Genomic DNA, 19,476 nt, shown 5'->3' with positions numbered 1-19,476 from the left:
AATTGGCCATCAAATGACGTGCGATTTGTCGACCTCATCGACTGCGAGAATTGGGCAGAGCGAGGAAAAATAACCGGCGGTTTGGAGGCTCCGAGCTGGGAGGGCCACTGCGGATGGGGAATGTGGTCCCCTGAGACCCCTTAACCCCTTGCATACCTGGGGAAGCGAGCGCTTCCATTGGTACCTGCAGCTGTCACCTCTCCGCTGTTGCTTTTTCCACGTCGTCCTCGCAGTCACCCAGCTTCCGTCATTGGCGATTGATCTGCCTGGCTTCGGTCTGGCTTTTCCCCTGCAGTAGACTCTTCTACAGCCCGGCAGTCGTGCCCAACCAACTCAACATGTCGAACGCCACTTGGTTTCGCCAACTTAGGACGTCAAGCAGCCACGCGTTGTTGGGAGTTACGTGAGTCCAGGTGGTCTAGCCAGGCGGGTGGCAGACGGCACCGGAAGCCGTCGGGAAACCTATCCTGCATGCCACATACCTTAGGGCAGAGCAGAAAGTGTTATTCCTCGGGGATTGACGGCAGATGACTGGCAGATGGCAGACTCAGATTCGCGTTCTCACAAGACAGGCCTTCACTGACCAAAATTTTGACAGAAACTTTCCCAAATTGAAAGATGGACAGACATGTCGCGCATTCCGACGAGGTGTTATTACGGTCTCTCGCAACATTAGGATTGCTTGAAAACACGGGGGAGGGGGCGGACCGGGCTTACCATCACGGGCTGGCCGTACAGGGACACAGGGGTGAGCATAGGGCATGTGGCTGCTAAAAATGGGCAAGCCAGCGCGGGCCCGGGGGCTCTTGACGGCCCAAGATGGGCGCCGGCACGCCGGTAAAATGGGATGGCAGCCGTGATTGGGCCTTTGTTTTGAGCCGTCCTGCCCCGATTTGGTTGCCCTGCACACTCCGTGACCTCATCGCCTCGTCGCTTCAGGGGCAGTCCTGCAGAAGAAACCTAAAGATGTGCTTTGGATACGGGACACACCTTGTTCCTGCTTCTTAAGCGTTCAATGCTGGACAGCGATGCTGCATCTCGGCGAGGGAGGGGAAAGGATGTGTCAGTTCAACTCGGGGCATGTGGAACCACCCAGCTAACCTCACTTGCCCTTTCCAGACTCTTCCGCCCTCCAGGTGTCATACCACTTACGCAACTCTCTCGTCTGGATTGGTCCTTCTTGTTGGGAGGGTGTGGGAAACAAACCGAGAACATGGAGGAGGAGGGGAAGGGGACTTCCGCTGCCATGTGCAAGGCACAGGGAAGTCGGCCCAAAGAACCATTGAGCTTGTTTATGTGATCTGATCAAGCATCTGCCTTCTTGGTCAAAAACCCTCCTACCCCTCGTGTTTTCTCATTTCGTTCCTCTTTACCATTTCCCTTGCTTCACCTCCTCTCTTTTGCATCTCCTCACAATCATTATCCTCATTGTGCCTCCGGGTCTCTGAGTCAACACCCACATCGTCTCTCGTTTGCCGGCCTTGATCTACGTATTAATACCTAGTTGCTATTCCTCTAGAGCCCGGCTTCTACGGCACCTACAAGTCGACCTCTTCTATTTCTTCGTATACTTGCCTCTCCCTCAAAGATCCAGCAGCACCTAACTCAAAACTACTCAACGCGCAACCGACAAAATGCGTACCTCCAGCTTGGCTGCGGTCCTCTACGCCGCAACGGCCAGTGCCTTCCAGGGCTTCAACTACGGCTCTACCTTCACCGATGGCAGCACAAAGACACAGGCCGATTTCGAGGCCGAATTCAAGGCTGCAGCTAGTCTCGAGGGCACCAACGGTGCTTTCACCTCAGCCCGTCTCTACACAATGGTCCAAGGTGGAAGCACCAACGACCCTATTGCTGCCATCCCCGCTGCCATTTCCACAAAGACCAGCCTGCTACTCGGTCTCTGGGCCTCTGCCGGTGACGCAGCTTTTGCAAACGAGCTCGAGGCTCTGAAGAAGACGGTGTCGCAGTACGGCAGCCAGCTCAGCGGTCTGGTTGCCGGCATTTCCATTGGAAGCGAGGATCTCTACCGCCATTCACCAACCGGCATTGCCAATGGCGAATACGCTGGTGCTGAGCCCAACACGCTTGTGGGTTACTTTGATCAAGTTCGGGAAATCCTCAAGGGCTCGCCCCTGAGCAGCGTTTCTCTGGGCCACGTCGACACATGGACTGCCTGGGTTAATGGCAGCAACAAGGCAGTCATCGATGCTTGCGACTGGATTGGCATGGACGCCTACCCCTACTTCGAGGACACCAAGCCCAACGCCATCTCTGATAGTAAGCAGCGATGGGCCGAGGCTCTGAGCGCGACCCAGGGTGCCGTTGGCGGCAAGCCTGTTTGGATTGCCGAAACTGGCTGGCCTGTCAGCGGCAAGACCGTCGGCTCTGCTGTCCCTTCCCTCGAGAACGCAAAGACTTTCTGGGACGAGGTTGGCTGCCCCATGTTTGGAAAGACCAATGTCTGGTGGTACACTTTCCAGGACTCTTCTCCCACTACTCCCAACCCCAGCTTCGGTGTCATTGGCTCAACCCTGACCAACAAGCCTTTGTACGACCTGTCTTGTGACAACACCACCTCCAGCTCTTCTACCGCTGCTGGCACTCCGACTGCTACCGCCACTGCCACGGGTACTGACTCCGGTTCTGGTTCTGGTGGAGCTACGACGTTGTCGACTGCTGTGCCCTCCGGCGGCTCCGGCTCCGGATCTGGCTCCGGTGGAAGCGGCGGTGCGTCGCCGTCTGCCACCCCCGGCTCCGGCTCTGGCTCCGGTTCTGGCTCAGGATCTGGCTCAGGATCTGGCTCGGGCTCGGGCTCAGGCTCCGGCGGTAATGCTACCGTGAGCGTGCCCACGTCTGCTCCTTCTTCGACTACCACCACCGTTCCTGTGAGCAGCGCTGCCGCTACTACCTTCAGCATCGCTGTACTGGCTGGCATGCTCGCCTTCGCAATGTTCTAAGTGTCGTTAGAGAGCGGATTTGCACCTCTCTTTACCACGTCTGGCTTTATACCCTTCTGATGGTCCCCAACATGGTCAACGTACATAATTCCATGGGACAGGGGAAACGAATACACGGCCTTAATTACGTTATTGCAACCCACTAGATTCTGCACTGTAGTGTACGGCGGTTGAGTAAAAGCAGAGTTATCAGTTAGATCGAGTCTACCACAATCCTTCGGGCCTAAAGCAGCACAATCGGAAATTGTTATGAGACTATCATCAAATATACAAAAAGTTATTTTAATTTGCACTTTGGGTGGCCCTATTGAAGTTGATTTCGTGTAAGCCGAAGAAGAGTTCGTTGAGCTTTAACCAACGGACACGCAGCCATATATTTCTCGGTTCAGGCGACAGTGATATGTGAAAATAATTTCAAACGATTCTTAGTGGGTTTAAGAAAGCATGATGCCTTTCCAGAGAGAACGGAAGTCTAGACTGTCTTTCCTCCAAGGATGGTGGGTGAACCTTTTGACAGTGTCAAACAAAGCGACATGTCGACTATTGCACTGTGCGGGTATCACCACGTTATCCACACCTTAGTTTCCTTCGCAGTGAACTCACTCACATGAACCCGACTTCACTGCCGCAATCGTTACCCACGACATCGCAAGGGTGAGTTTGAGTTGCAAACAAACAATAAGTATCAGACATCTGACAGCGGAGGCAAGCAAGACTATCTAGTGGAGTCCCAGCCAGCGCCTCACTGAGGTCTTTTTCCCCGCTCTCCCTTCAATGTCCTAAACTGTGCACATCTCATCTCATCTCATCACCGACCCGCCAGAATGGACGCCCACGAGGACGACAGCGACATCAAACTCCAAAGGATCTCAACAGATCTCATTGCGGACTTTAATCGATCTCTTCCTCTCTTCCTACGAAAATCGGACGGCCACACTCTCCGCAGCCGCGTACGGACCTCAGAAACAGCCCGTCTGGCGTCCAGCGTAATCTCATCAGTCCTCTCATCAAACTCATCGGCTAACAACAATCGCAGTTGCTCGACCCCTTCCAAGAGCTTCCTCAACTGCTGGATCCTCATCTTCCCACATGGCTTCCGCTTCTAGCAGCAACCTACCTCGCCCACCTCAACATCCGGAATCGTAATCGTCCCAAACAACTCTCGACTCGCTCCCAGCTGCTCGAGCCCCTGAATGTCGCCATTGCTAAGCTGCTCTACACGTTCACCAAGATCCGTGGCGAGAAAGTCGTTGTTCGCTTCCTCAACGTCGAGACCCGCTATATTGAGCCTCTCCTCTCGGCACTCGAGTCTGCGGAGCGCTCCAGGTCGCCTCAGGCCTCCCGTCCCTCGCTTAGTCCTGTATCCCCCCAGTCCAACACTCAGCAATGGTCCTGGGAGGAGCGCTATTTAGTTCTTCTATGGCTGTCGCATCTTCTTCTCGCCCCCTTCGACCTTTCCACCATCTCCTCCGCCGCGGCAGACGAACAAATCACCCTCCCTTCCATCCTAAACTTCACCTGGCCGTCTGACCTGCCCGGGATCACAGTCCGCATACTCCCAGTGGCAATCAAGTATCTCGCCTCTCCTGGCAAAGAACGCGATGGTGCCCGCGCTCTTCTCGTCCGCATCGCCATGCGCCGCGACATGCAGTCCCAGGGCGTCTTGACCGCCCTCGTCAACTGGGCCCTCGCCTCCCTCAACCCATCCCCGGATACCCCGCCGCAACCACCGTACTTTTACATCGGCGTGCTATCCTTCCTGGCCGGCGTTTTGAGATCCTCCATAAATACGTCCGACATGGACGCCCATCTCTCCTCCATCTTCCGCGCCGCTCACGCAGTTGCCTCCTCCGAGGTCGAAGAGACACCCGTCTCGGCGGCGATCCGCTCTGTCGCGGTGGCTCGCAAAATGCTGATCAAGGTCATCCGCTCCGTCACCGTCCTCCTCCTCCGCAAGTCCCCGCCGGACCCAGACAGCGCGGAGCTCATCGAGAGGTCCATCGGCTACTTCCTGGAGTGCCTCGCTGACAACGATACACCCGTTCGGTTGGCTGCTTCCAAAGCGCTCAGCATTGTCACTCTCAGACTCGACCCCGAGATGGCTTCCCAGGTAGTCGACGCCGTTCTCGACTCGTTGAACCGCAACGTCCTCTGGACCAAGGAGCCAGGAAATCCCAACGGACTTAAGACACGCGACCTTGCAGCCGTGGATCCCTTGGAATGGCACGGTCTGACGTTGACCCTCTCGCATCTGCTGTACCGCCGCTCCCCACCAGCGAGCCAGCTCCCAGACATCGTTCACGGCCTGCTCCTCGGCCTCTCCTTTGAGAAGCGCAGCACATCAGGCGGCTCCGTGGGGACCAACGTCCGCGATGCAGCATGCTTCGGCATCTGGGCCCTGGCCCGACGGTACACTACCGCGGAACTCCTGGAAGTTCCCACAGCAGCCGTCGTCGCCGCCAGACCTCACAGCCGGGACGCCTCCATCCTACAAGTCCTCGCCACGGAGCTGGTCGTCACTGCCTCGCTCGACTCTGCAGGCAACATCCGACGCGGTGCTTCGGCTGCGCTGCAGGAACTCATCGGACGACACCCCGACACGGTGGAGAAGGGCATCTGGGTTGTGCAGACGGTCGATTACCACGCCGTCGCCCTACGATCGCGCGCCATTCACGAAGTAGCCCTCAACGCAACGAGGCTCTCGCCCCAATACGGCGCGGCCCTCTTGGACGGTCTCCTCGGCTGGCGAGGAATAGGCGACGCAGACGCCGCTTCGCGTCGTGTCGCTGGCGCTTCGTTTGGCACTCTTACGCTGGAACTCTCCCAGAAGGACTCGCCCGACGCCGCGGCTCAGTTCACGGCTTCGATCGACAGGATCCTCGCCCGTCTTCGCGCTCTGCAGACCAGACAAGTCGACGAGCGCCACGGACTCTTACTTTGTCTCGCGTCCGTACTGGACAAGTTCCCTGATCTGCTAGCTACCAAGTCGGATGGCACTGTCACGGATCTCACACAGCGCATCATTCAAAATCTAGAGACAATCTTGGGAGACTTTCAGAAAACAACCTACCGCCGGCCGGAACTAGTCGCCGAAGCCTCCAGCCGCCTCATTACCTCCTCACTCCCCATCCTGCAGACGGCCACACTCTCCTCGAACGCACAGTCGGCTCTCCAACCAGGCTACACAGTTGTCTCAACCGCAAACACCCAATCACTCCTCAACGTCATGGCATCAATCGACGCTCTCCCTTCGATCCCCTCATCCATAACCAGTCTCGTCTCGACCTTTGGCCCCGTCATCGCCGCAGGCCTCTCCCGCCCCGAGAAGGAAGCCGTCTCCGCCTCCTCCGAAGCAGCCCTCATCCATCTCCTTTTCTCCCCGCCCGACTCCCGCAGGACCATGATACAGGAATGGGCCTCCGCAGTGCGTCACCGCCCGACCTCCCGCACCGCAAACGACACGGGCGTGCTCTCCGCCCTCACAATGGCGTACCCCATCACCAGCACGTTTAGCAGCCAAGAGGGAGACGTCGTCTGCGACACGGTCCTCGCGCGGTGGGCGGGCGACAACGACATCGACACGCGCGTCGCGATCCTCCAGAGTCTGTCGCAGAGCGTCCTGCTCCGCGAACGCGCCCCAGTCTTCCTGGACCTCCTGGCCGAGGGCCTCAACGACTACACGACAAACGCCCGTGGCGACGTCGGTTCCCACGTCCGGCTCGAGGCTCTCCGCGCCACAAAGTCCCTCTGGAAGCTCGCCTTCGCGCCAGAAACCACTGAGGTCGAATGGCTGCCGGAGGCAGTATCCAAACTCTTCCTCCGCATCCTCCGCCTCGCGGCCGAGAAGCTGGACCGCGTCCGCACGGAAGCCCACGCCGTCCTGGCCCTGACCCTCAACCCATCCTTCGCCCCGACCTTCACGCAGCAGACCTTCTCCTCACGGGAGTACTTCCACACCCTCCTGACGCTCCGCACCTCGTCGTCCTCCTCCAACCTTCTCCACCCCAAACTCGCCCGCCCCGACGAGGAGGCCTGGATGTCGGAGCTCCTCGCCGGCTGCGTCACCTCCGCCGACACAGGCAACGAAGACCTCGTCATCGCCTCCCGCGCCGCCCTCGCCTCCTTCTGCGCCGCCTCGGCGGCCGCCCTGTCGTCCGTCTGCGGCGCCCTCGTCGCGAACCTCAAGGCGCGCCAGGGCCTAGCAGCCGCCGACCGCGTCGTCGTCCCGACGCTCGAGATCATCGCGTTCCTGTGCCACGTCGGCCTCTTCCAGAGGTGCGCCGGGGTGCTGGTCGGCCTGCGCTCGCTGTGCCTGCAGGTCCAGCGCGTGGGCTACAAGACGGGCAACATGCGCAAGCTCGAGGCGTGCATCAAGGTGTACGGGTGCGTGGCCGGCTTTGACGACACGGACGCGGATCCGGAGGTAGCGGAGGGTGTCAGGGACGGGGTCGCGGAGGCTAGGAAGAGGCTTGGGGCGCTCATGTTCCACCCCTGGCCCAGGGTACGCAGCCAGGTTGTTGACGAGCTGTGGAAGCTGTTTGGAGAGGAAGAAGGTGGCGGTGGTCGGGCGGAAGAGTTGAAGAGCGTGGACTGGAGCAAGGCCGAAAAGGGGTCCATCAAGCGCGTTGTCGAGCGGCTTGGCTTGGCCCAGGCCGGATAGACATTGAATACAAGTAGCCTACATGCAGACAAGAGCATAGACGAGAAGGGTTTATCGTCTTTAGAAAGCAAGCAGCACTTCGCAACGGAAGAAGATTTCTAGTTATCGTGATACGGCACATCTGGTAGCTGCCATGGTTTTTACCCGGTCTGCGGTAAATCGGCCGGCCCGGCGATTATACACCACCCTGGAAGGCGAACAATATACATGGAGCTCACTATTCAGTATGGTTTGGGGGTTTGTTGTTCTCAAGACACTCCGAAAGCCCATGGAGCAAGGAAAAACATCATCGACGACGCCATAGCGAAGCCAGCCACTGACAAAGGCCGTCGCAGCCGGCGTATTACCCGGGGAGGAAGGTGTGCGGGAGAAGGGTTACAATGCGAATGCGATGCAGGCATGACATGACGCCAATGCCGGCGGAATGAATACTACCTACTCAATCAATGTTTGCCATAGGGCTGGGTATAGCCAGGAGAACCAAGCACGGACCAAAATACTCCCCTTGCGCTCGGCATACAGCTTTTCGTATAGATAGTGACGTGCTCATGATGGCCAAGAGAGGCAGTAGCTTTTTTGCCGCGCTCGCTTTGCGCGGGCAGGAGGCCGCGGGGGTCACTGACAACGCAGCGGCTCTTGGACCATTAACGATTTGCCGGAGGCTATGTAGTTCCGGGACGGAGAGGGACGGACATGGAAACAGCACGACACGAATCTGGCTGCGTGTTTGACATCTGCCATGGTCAGCGCTACGTGCGGACTAGCCCGAGAGTCAATCGCTGTTGGCTGTCCGCGCGGGCTTGTGCCAAGTCTCTGGGTTTGTGCCTCACAACCATCTGTGCCGTTGATGCATTACCTGCGTTACCAAGCTTGAAAGTTAGAGATGCTATTATTCGACACTTCCGCGGCGCTACGACGGCGTATTAGGCCATGGCAGTCTCGTCCTGGGGATATTTTTCATCCATCCGAAGAGCTTCAGTCGTATGCCTTTAAGCCGCGGAAACCGGGCGGTCACCGAGCGGTCACCCAAGAGACGAATCGGATCCGGTGCTGTTGTTTCACGATCGACTGCCGCCGCCATCCCGTCGCACAGGCTCGACGTACGATGTCGAAATGTTCACGGACCGTGTGACGTTGTGTCGATCGGACGACGTCAAATGCCCAATGAGGCTGTAGGCACAAGCAGTGAGAGCCTAGTGTTGACAACATCGGTCACCCAGCGTGGCTTAGTAGGCAGCCGTCAGGTCTCTGCCAATCACTTACTTGTTGGAGCAAAACTCTGGTAGTATCTTTGGACGACGGTCGGGGCCGAAGTTACATACTGGCCATGGCAAGGATTCGGGCCGTTAAGTCCAAACCGACGGTAGATTCAGCCTGACGATTCGGGGTAGTTGTTGAATAACATCTGAACTTGTCCCAGGCGTAACACGCCGAGGAATATGGCAACCTAGTTGGCATCTTGCGGAGACGGCCGCCAGTAAAGTTCAGGCGGGAGATTTGAGGAAATTGTGTCGGACTGCGCCGCAGATCCGTACTGCATACGCGCAACGGGTACAAGGACCTTGGCCTTGACAGGGTGGCGCAAAGAATAGGATCCGAGATTCCTCTCCGAACAGCTGCAACCGTTGACTGTTGCAAGATAGCAGTACCTGGTCCTTGAGCGCCTCATCGAAGTTGTGTCAAGGGTTTCTTTTTCCCGCTTTGTGCAAGAGCTTGCCCCGGCCCATGGCGACCTGGCTACTTTGGTTTGCCGTACTTCCACGTGGGAATGACACAAAGGAACCCTGAAAAAGTACCCTCAACGTCAAGGGCACCCAGCCTCAAGGGCACTGGTAGGTTATCCTTCATGTGGGCATAGCGTCGTGCATTGCAGACCTGAGCTCAAGCTCCCTCATTTTGCTGAGACATGATAATCCAGAGGTAGGCATACCGCAATGAGAAAAGGCAGGTACAGGACGCGCTGTAGGCAGCTCAAAATGGGTATGGGTTCGGTGGTGAGGCAGATCGGAGACGTAGGGGGGTGTGGGCATCGGGAGGAAAGTTGATAAGTCGTGTTGAGTGGGAGGGCGGGAGGCTGGGATTGGCCAGAAGGCAGGCGTACGGCTAGCGTGCCCCCAAAAGCGAAGGGTATCGCTGGAGGACCTGCTCAGTTGGGTAAGCTGGCAGATATGCAAGTGAAACTCTTCATGAGCTCGTGGAGTCAGGAATTGTCTGTCACACGCAGTCAGTCTGCAGTTGGCAACTTGCAACTTGCAAAAGTGCCCCTGAGTGAAGATGTGACCGGTTGCCGGCAAGTATCGGGGCAGGACAAGTCGCAAAAGAGCAGAGGACATGTTGGTTTTTGGGCCAGGGACAGTCGGCAGCCTGGCGGCATGATTTGATAACGATCTCTCTAGGTTGTGTGGAGACGCACTTGCAGGCGTATCCGAGGGCTGGCACCGGTCGAGATTTAGAGCGGTGTCGCGTGAGCAGCGGTGTACTCAGCCAAGCGATGTATATGCCGGAATCAAGTGTGTCGGGCAATTTGGTTTGGCCTAATCGACTAGGCGATACGGATGGCTTAGAGACGTTGGAGAGAAGCGCCAGTAGTAGTCGTCTTGCCTTTCGAATGGCCGGTCAGCCTGCTTCCCTCTATCCATATGACAAGCGAGACAGTAAAGTGCGAATAAATGTTGGCGGTAACTCTGGGGTTGAATGGTCCTCGGAGTCCGTTAACTGACATGCCACAGTTTGAGTAAGGGGGAAGGGGTGCCAATCGGTAAAGTCTGGATTGGGGATGGCTTGGCCAGATGGAGGTGGCGGGAGGGTGCGGCACAAGTCCCCGGGAGGTGCATGGGCAGCAGCTTTTGTAAGAGCTGACGGGACAGAGGGGTATTCTGGGCGGAGGATTTTCGATGGTGAATGCTGCGGTGGGATTTTGCAAAAGGTCGGTCTCGGATGATGGTGTCGTGATGGGTGGTGGTTTGGCTTCTGAGTGAGTGGGGAGGTGGCGGTATCGTGCGTGCCGTGTCTCGCGTCGGTTCTGCCTTACGGCAAGGCAAGATGTGTTGTCGCTGCAAAAGCAAGACAAGCGAAGGGAGGTGGAATGAGGTAAGGTAAGGTAAGATAAGGTAAGAATAGGTGAGACTTGCGGCGTGAATGCGGCACTGGTGGCGTTGGCAGTCTGGAGTTGCAGACCTGACGTGAACACACTTGATCTCCCTCGCCTCACGGGAAGGAAGGAATGAAGGACTCGAGTGCCAGTGAACGGGAAACAGCGGGCGGGGCCGGATCCGAGCCGTGAGAATGCCTCGAGTGGAAGGTAGGTACCTAGGTTGGGTTGGGCCACACGGTGCAGGTGCACCTCAGCTGTTGTTGCAGTGACAGTGACAGAGATGACGGGAGTGTGTCCACGGGTGTTTCCCAGAGACAGGAAACCGGAGTGAGTCGGACCAGTGGGAAGCCGTCGACGGGGACCTAAGCGGTGGTCCATGCTCCCCGATCCGCCCAAGCTTGTGGTCGTTTGTCGTCGGGTGCTCTTTCTTCAGGTGTAGGTAGGTAGGTACCTTACCTTACCCCGTCTCCGTCTCCATTGGTGTCTCCATCACCCGTCGTTTGCTCTGCCCTGACCAACAAAATGACGAGATATCCAGCTCCATTTCCTGCATTTATCCATCGACGAGTGGGTAACACATGCAAGGAAACAGGGCAGGGTAGGGCAGGTCAAGTCGTCAGGACAGCATAGACGACGCCTACCTTATTACGGATGACGGACAGACGACAGCACCATCATCGTCTCAGCAAACCTCGCAGGACAACGATGTGAACAAAGATGCGGTGGTGGGTTGGTGCTGTCACACCCTCAGCAGCGAGGTACTTTGGCCCCTGGGCTGCTGTTGCACTGGGTGCAACTGTCGACGGCGCGGGTCATGGTTCTCGGGCGTGATCATTGATGAGCGAGCACCTCACCTTTGAAACTGGGAACCCGGTAATAACCTGAGGCTCGACATAGACAAGCTGGTATCTACCTGCACTACTCTGTACCTACCTTGCCTCTACTTGGTGCCTCTTATCCGCCTGTTCGCCGTACCTGCCTCGGAGTGGGGGCGGTGTCATGGTCGCGGTTCCTGCCTGCCACCTGAAGCTGACCTCGCCGTCGCCCGTGATAAAGATAACCCTTCCTACCTTAGGTATGCATCAGGCTGACCGGGCAGAGATAGGAACCGGCAAAAATGTAAGGTCTCCTTCCTCCGACCGACCTTTGTTGGGGGAATATCACACGTATTTTTCTGATCATCATCTCTTTTTCGATAGGTCTCCAATGGTCAACGTCCCCGCTCCACTCACACACACCGTGACCCATGGCGGGCACCGAACGAACAGCTTCACACTGCTCCTCCACTCCCCCACGCTTCAGTCAGCCCGCACCGCACTGCACTCAGCTCTCTCCTCTCCTGCACCTGTGACTGCACCACATTCCATCCAGTCCACCATAAGGTAGCTGCCACTGTGGACTCGACTCCATTCTCCATTCTCCAGTTCCGATTTCTCGACTCCTCTTCTCCGATCTCCAAATCCCCCCCCACCGCCACCTTATCCTCCCTTCATCGCTGTCTTTGAACCCTGCCCTTTCTGGCCTACCATCGAAACCCAAATCCAACGATGGTCTTGCCAAATTCCTTGGACACTAACACTTTATTGACCCCCATATACTTACTGCATTCAAGTATCTCGGGGACAATCTGATCCAGCCAGCAATGTCTTGTGCGACCATGGGGATAGACATGGCAGCATGTCTCTCCATGCGGCGTCTCCCATCCGTGCCTCCAGTCACCTGAAGCACCGTTGCCTTCATTTCTCTCCTGCAGCTTTCACCAAAACCCGCATCATCAACAATTGACGCTCTCCCATACGCAGTACCTTCTTGGCCTTCCGAACCAGCTCACCACCTGACTGTGCCAGCGGCCGTGGCTTTCCCTTCCGGGGCCCTTGGCCAGCTCGGCAACTTGGCGACTCGTCCGCCATCCCTCTTGGCCACAATTACTGTCGAGACTCGCATCGCATGTTGACTGCGTTGCTTGATTGACACCGTCTCGATTGCCCTTCGTCCCGCGCTCCTCGTACTCTGGGCGCCGCTATCGCTCTGCCATTTGACTTGCCCTGTTCTTTTCAGTGCGCGGCGATATCACCATGCGGTCGCAACCTACCTGACGCTAAGCCTGCCAGCGCTAGTGCTGTCTTAGCCTAGAGATACGACCCTTCATCAGGTACTGGAAAATTCGGGGGCACACGAGTTGATGCATCTCTCCACTTTGGGACACCTGCCGACACACGCGAGTCGACACTACACAATTACACATGCTCGAGTCGGCCGGCCCAGCCCACGGCCGCCTCGTTCCCCTCTGCTGTGCCCTCGCAGTTGTACAGAGTAGTGGTCCTGCTGGTCTACCTATCTATCATCGTCCGCGACCTGCTCAACTGCTCCTCTTCACTGATGCAGCCCAAGTCCAGCCCTTGCACCTATCATCGCAGCGGCAATCAACGGTACCTATGTTTCTTTTTCGCCCCGGCAGGATACCAGAACCAGATACGCATTGCGACAGAGCACCGCGCCAGGCAGCACCCATCGCCACCACTATATCGGCCCATAAGCCCAGACTCGGCCGTTGGAGTAGAGTCCAATAGAGCCAAACGCGGTTATCTCTGTCGCTACTCCCCAGGACTCTCAACCCTCAGCCGTGCAGCATCATCAGACCATGGCGGCCGCGACTGCATCAAGGCAGTGACGAGAAGCATGGATACGCCAGTCTGCCACACACAATGAGATCCGAAAACCAACAAGTCTGCCCACACCTGACAAACCTTACCAATGCGCTGGACCATGCCGACAATCTTCAATCAGAAGGCAGGGCCGCACTACTTGCCACGCTACTACTATGTACGCAGCAAACCGAGGGCAGGGCACCCACTGCCACCGCCAACAACCCTCTTCGAGTTCGCCAGGTTCCAATTGGCAATCCCTGGCCATCATGTTGCTCCGGTAAAGAAAAGGGCAAGGCCCAAATCGTCTCCGCATCGTCTCCGCGCGTGCGCGCCGTGCTGTGGTACCCCAACTTGCAAGCCAAAAATTTCATAGAGGGAGAGAAGCAGGCTGGTCGCTGATTCGATGAACCAAAACCAAAGCCACAACTTTTCCGTCCGTCCTTTGGTAGGTAGCAAGGGGGGCGTGTCTCCAACAGCCGTTCAACGGCTTGGTCCACCAATCCTGCGAAGAAGGCTGGCCTCTTGTCGGTCGTCGCCTTATCTAGGTGGAGAGAGGCGCACCCGAGGACAACTGAGAAAGGAACACTGAGGCGGCTGCGCAGGCAGGCAAGACAAGACAAGTGGGGATGCCCTCTCGTTGGTCATTTGAGCCGGCGCACGCACGCACGATAACGCAGCGAATGCCAATGCGTACAACAACGCCTCCAGGGTCATCAACAGTCTTGGAACAACTGATACATGCCGCTTGTTGTGACTGAAGACGCTGGTGGAACATGAAGTAGGACGTGACGGATTGGCCAAGCCACAAAAGAAGAAGACACCAGCGTGACGAGGCTTACTTCGCGTGTTCTGCCTCTGGCATTGAGCAAGCCAGACAAGACGTTGGCACGGCCCAGATTCAAAGAGAGGAATAATGCTCGGCGCGACTGCCTATTTGTCGGTAGTTGATCAGCACGTTGGCGAAGAGGCAACCCTTTGCAGGTCTCGAATCCTCACAAATGCGACTGCTGGGAAGCATTGTGGAGGCGCTGTGAGCTTATTAGCGTATGCAGGAGAGCTGCCGCAGCAGCAGTAGCAGCATCACCAGGACCGGCGGACCGATACCATGAGGATCCATCGCCGTACAGAGAGATCCATACAGACAGTATGGATGTTGCCTTCCATCGGTCTCGACTTTTAATCCAGGCCGCAATGCTCCGGACTGCAGCCAGGCACAAGATGGCGGACACCCATGGCTCGCGACGTGTATCACTTACACGTGTGGATGGGGGGTCCAGGTCGACAACGAGCTGAGGTAGAGCTACGGAATTCTCCTCTTACCATTGTGTCGGGTTACCGAACGAACTGAGACGTTGCCGCGGGAAGAACAGCTCAAGGCAAGCTACTCGGCATACTAGCGGTATTAGCTTTCCAGCCAGCTCAAAACCCCCTCCAGACAGACGAATCAGCGGCACTTGGGACAGTAGCGTCGCCCCCGGCCAACGTTGGCAGTTCAGCGATGGCTGTGACTTGACCGCTGTCTGTGTCTGGCAACGGAATTGAGGGCTCAGCAAGCTGGTCGGGTGCATTCTCGCTGGTTACTGTTCTTTGATTTGAGAACTGTGACAGGGCTCAGAACCGCTAGCTTGCCCTGGCCCTGCCGACTGCGAAATGTCCAACGCGTCCCTCAGGACTGGTCGAATCGAGTCCGTGGCCAGTCTGGCCTGCCCACCCCATCATCCAACCTCTGCTCTGCTCTGCTTTGCACCTCCAGTCCAGTCCCGTACCGACAGGATCAGGATTGGCCGGCCAAGAAAAGCTGCTGATGCACACCATCAATCCATCACCGCACACCCTCCCTGGCCCCCCTGTCACTCTATCCCACACCCCTCGACTCTCTCTCACTCACTCTCGAGTCCCAAGGGCCCGAATCCCCCATCATTCCTAGCGCGCAAAGGGACCATCACTGGGTATCCTTGACTGCCCCCCAACTTGGCCACCCCAGCCCAGCCTATTCCATCTCACCTGGACCGCTAGCATAGCGGCGGTATCCTCACCAGAGACCTGCCTCTATCTGCGTCGTCTGCTGCGTGCAGCCGGAGTATTACTTCCACCCACTCCTCCGCATTATCTTGACGGCGCTCCATGTTCCCTCACCAACTTCGACCTCTGCCCACGAATTTGTCGGGTGTCTTTCTGCCAGAATCCCAAGCATCCGGTAGCGTCCTCACCCCTCGCCGTCTCGACGGCTCTCCGCCTGATCCCCTCGACGCCCTCACTTGCGCCCGGGTCCGATTTGACTGATGTTGCACTGTTCGTCCCTTCACAACCGCAAAGTTCATGCATCAGACGTACCTGTCACTGCAAGGCGCACACATACACATCCCACCTTGACGACACCTCGTCGCTGTTCCGCCAACCGTCGAATCGCATTACCTCAATATCGTCGCCCACCTATACCCTTGTGACAACTACCTGGCCCGTTACTCGACAAAGCTGATTGCGCCCTTTGAGCCGCCGCCTCTCGAATTCCAACCTCATAGCTTCCTCCCCGCTCGTCGTGCCCTCTGCGGAGGTCGACGAGCGTGGAATGCACGAGTCCACGATGACTCTTTACACCGATCCGCCACCCTTTCGCAAGTTTTCCGAGGACAAGCCGTCGTTACTTGTTTGTTGGTGGATAACGTCATTTTGCACCATGATCATCTTGCTGCGGGTTGCTGGCCGCTTCATTCGGACCGAGAGGCTGTTCCAAGAGGACAAGGTCGCTGCCCTCGCCCTCATCCCACTCTGGCTCCGGATGGTCTGCGTGCATTTTGTCCTACTCTACGGAACCAACAACTCGCAGTTTGACGGTTTGTCCCCGGAAGATGAGCACAGAAGGCAGATTGCGAGTGGTCTCGTGCTCGCCAGCCGCATCTTTTACGCAGCGACGTATGTCATTTCCCAACCGCTCGCACGTCTTCAGCCACGTTTTCTGCCAGTCAGCAACGCTTGGATGAGAACCAACTTTTGAACCGTTCAGACGGTAGGATGGCTTGCTAACGCTTTGTCTGTGCAGATTGTGGATTTTGAAGAACACTATTTTAGAGTTCTTCAAGCGCCTCACTGGCGTCACTTGGGCACGTTCTTACGAACAGACTCTGGTTTTCATCAGATGTACTCTGGTCGCAACCTTCATCGCCATCATCATCAGTGACCTAGCAGAATGCAGGCCCTTCCAACACTACTGGCAGGTCACTCCCGACCCCGGCGGGCAGTGTCGCCAAGGATTCGCCCATCTCATCACCATGGCGACGTGCAACATCCTCACCGATGCACTTCTCGTCTTTTTCCCTATCCCGATTATTTTGCGGAGTCAGATGGGTCTGAAGAGAAAGGTCCAACTTACGCTGCTTTTCTCCCTCAGCTTGGCAGTTATCGGCGTCACCATCTATCGGGTCCCCCACGTCATCAGGGAGCACGGACAACAACAACTGCGATCGGTATTCGCATCCGTGGAACTCTTGTTTGCGACCACAGCAGCGAACGCCCTGGTGCTAGGCTCGTTCGTCCGCGATCGAGGCATCAAGAAACAGAAATTCAAGTACGGCTCAGTTGCGGCTGACTCGATGGATCGGAACTCCGATTCGCGACGGCCAACCATTCACCGGCATTGGGGCAGCGATGAAGACTTGGTGCGAGACGTTGGCCTTGGAGTGGATCCTGATTTGAGAGAGCTGCCGGACGAAGAGTATGATCCGGAGAGCCCGCGATACACCCCTGCACCCGTTGCAAGGCCATTTGGCGAGGACTTACGGAACTGGCAATTCCCTCAACGCAGCCGCAGTAACGCCGAGCGCAGCGATGCTTCGCTATTGCCGCATGACCAACTCTCGTCGTCTCGAAGTAACTCAACCACCACCCCGCGAAGAGTTTCGTTTTTTGATGTGGGGGGGCTTCTGTCTGAGGACCAATTCGGCGTGCCGACCTATCGTCGGGACAGTCTCGTCTCAACTGTCGATCCAAAGTCATCCCCGGGACATGGAGTACCATCACCCACGCTCCCTGCCCCGTCGACTGGTATGCGACGTGGCTCGACAGCGCTTCTGCAAGACCTCGGAGGTCTCCTAGGGCCGAACAACACCAAGCAATCGCGACAGAAGACGAGAAGCGGCACCGAACTCCAACCCATACCGCAATCACATCACGATGATCACCCATCGTATAACCCACGCCCCGGAGAGCCAACGCTAATTGACCCCGGCGGCTTATTGAAGTAGCTTTTGACACGACTACGGACGATTCATGTTTCACCACACCATCTTAATCGCGACGAATTGCACTGCATCACTACAGCCGAGGCAGTATATGCCCATGTACAATTACGACTTGACGGAATTTTGGAATTTTCACATTTGGAGTTACAGAGGTCTCTAGAGCCTTGCTGTGGCGTTTGATTTCGGACCATGAAGGGGCTGGACGCGTCACGTTTTGTTTTCTGGGAAAGATGATCATCACGACGGGATATTCGGAGTAGGAGGAAACCCAGGACAACCGAGATAGGAGCGGCTGCTTTTGCCTCTTTTGACGATTGCCAAAAGCTGCTAGCTGTCCTTGCTGTTATTTATCGCTAACATATACCCCGGCGCAATCGCCATCATGTTTGTACTGCAAAGCCTGTTCACCATTACAACATCTACAAGAGATACAATATAATCACGACACAATTGACGAACAAACACCGTGCTGCTTTTCCCTCTCGGATGCTTCGCTCTCTCACGCAACCAGGTATGCCGTTTTACCTCCTGCCAATCCCGCAACCAGCCTGGTCCCTGCTTTTGCCATGCCTACCAACCGTTGCTTTCTTCTGGCCTATCCCCTACCCAATTTCAACGACTGACTCTGCGCCCCCTGAAAGTCTACTTCGGTCCTGTCTAACTTTTTATTCCCCCGTTGCCCTGCGGTGCCGGTTCCTTTTGTCGCGTGTTCTCGGTTTCTCGTGGCTAGATCCTCTCGGAGGACAGACACATATCTCTCGGTCGGTCCCTGACTCACCCACTCATTCGTCTATCCGCTTCCGCTTCCGCTTCCCGAGCTCCCCTGTTGTCTCGCCCGCCCCCGTTCCATCTTTTGTCAGCCGACAACCGAAATCCGATCGAGGGAGCCGTGTAGCCTGTAGGTTAGGTATGTGGAGCCAGAATGCTTTGTCTTGTGCTGCTTTGTCTTGTGCTGCTTTTTTTTTTTTTTTTTCAAAGTCGCAGCATTCCTCCCTGTTGGGCTTGGAAGGAATGGGGGTTTTCTGGCATTGACGCATGGGTTGGGGTTCTCCCGCACAGCGGAACCTTCAGTGTGGTGTGAAATGTCTTTTGGGATGTATCCTGTTGGTAAACGGGCGCGTTGGGGTTGTGGGACTTGGTGCGAAAATGCGTTTATGGTGATGACCTTTTCCCCCTGTGTGAGATTAAGGCAGTTGGGTTAGTCAAAAGCAGGCGGTGGGTTTGTTTCGTCTTGTCTTGGCTTGGCTTTTCATTGGGATGTATTATATCAGCGTTCGTCCGGTCTTCTCCCCGGATTGAATAAAGGCGTTGCTTTACCTGTTGCATTGACAGACTTGTGGATATTCTTTTGCATAGACTCCTCCCATGAAATCGGGTTAAAAGGGATTGCGTACACGTTTTGAGGTACGCAAATTGTTGCGAGGCGCAGTCCTAAGATGGATATCTCTCTCTTTTCCCTCTTCGGTCTCCCACCGCTGAGACGAAATGCCTCTCTTCCTTCGCCATGGTTCAAACTTCTTACGGAGACAAGTTAGCATGAACGATAGATGTGCCTAAGCATACGACGCAGGCCGGTGCGCTGGCATGCAGACCTGCTAGCGAAAAGCGAGACAAACGTGTTTCCACGGCTCACCGGCTTGTCGGAAAGCCACAGCGACAGAGAGCAAGCGTCATTAGTTGAGATGACATGCCACAGTCTGCCTTTGCTCTTAAACTAGCTCAATGGAATCACAAACCGGTGTTTCATAAGAGTCAACTTCCTACCCAGTTTGTCGCCTCGCAATGCTACTAAGTCCATCTTTATAGGCAGCCAACAGACGGATAAATAATAAGTTTGATAATTGTCCTTCTAGTTGAAAGCCCTCTTTTTTGGTTT

At 56.3% G+C, this 19,476-nt stretch overlaps 2 protein-coding genes across 2 annotated transcripts; both read left to right on the top strand.

The window, feature by feature from the left end:
- Positions 1-1,634: 1,634 nt before the first annotated feature.
- Positions 1,635-7,620, top strand: GCG54_00013490 (putative glucan endo-1 3-beta-glucosidase eglC; the record flags this gene model as incomplete). Its single annotated transcript, XM_045413343.1, has 3 exons — positions 1,635-2,953; positions 3,784-3,946; positions 3,997-7,620. The coding sequence occupies 3 exons, from the start codon at positions 1,635-1,637 to the stop codon at positions 7,618-7,620; spliced, it is 5,106 nt and encodes a 1,701-aa protein (XP_045266315.1).
- Positions 7,621-15,884: 8,264 nt separating this feature from the next.
- Positions 15,885-17,603, top strand: GCG54_00013489 (uncharacterized protein; the record flags this gene model as incomplete). The annotated part of the gene is made up of 2 exons (XM_045413342.1): positions 15,885-16,275; positions 16,403-17,603. Exons 1-2 carry the CDS (start codon positions 15,932-15,934, stop codon positions 17,601-17,603), a joined length of 1,545 nt encoding a protein of 514 aa, XP_045266314.1. The 5' UTR covers positions 15,885-15,931.
- Between the last annotated feature and the right edge of the window lie 1,873 nt (positions 17,604-19,476).

Source organism: Colletotrichum gloeosporioides, assembly GCF_011800055.1.
Source record: "Colletotrichum gloeosporioides strain Lc1 chromosome Unknown consensus_31, whole genome shotgun sequence".
In the NCBI taxonomy this organism is placed as follows: domain Eukaryota; kingdom Fungi; phylum Ascomycota; class Sordariomycetes; order Glomerellales; family Glomerellaceae; genus Colletotrichum; species Colletotrichum gloeosporioides.
This window is presented reverse-complemented; position numbering and strand designations above follow the sequence as displayed.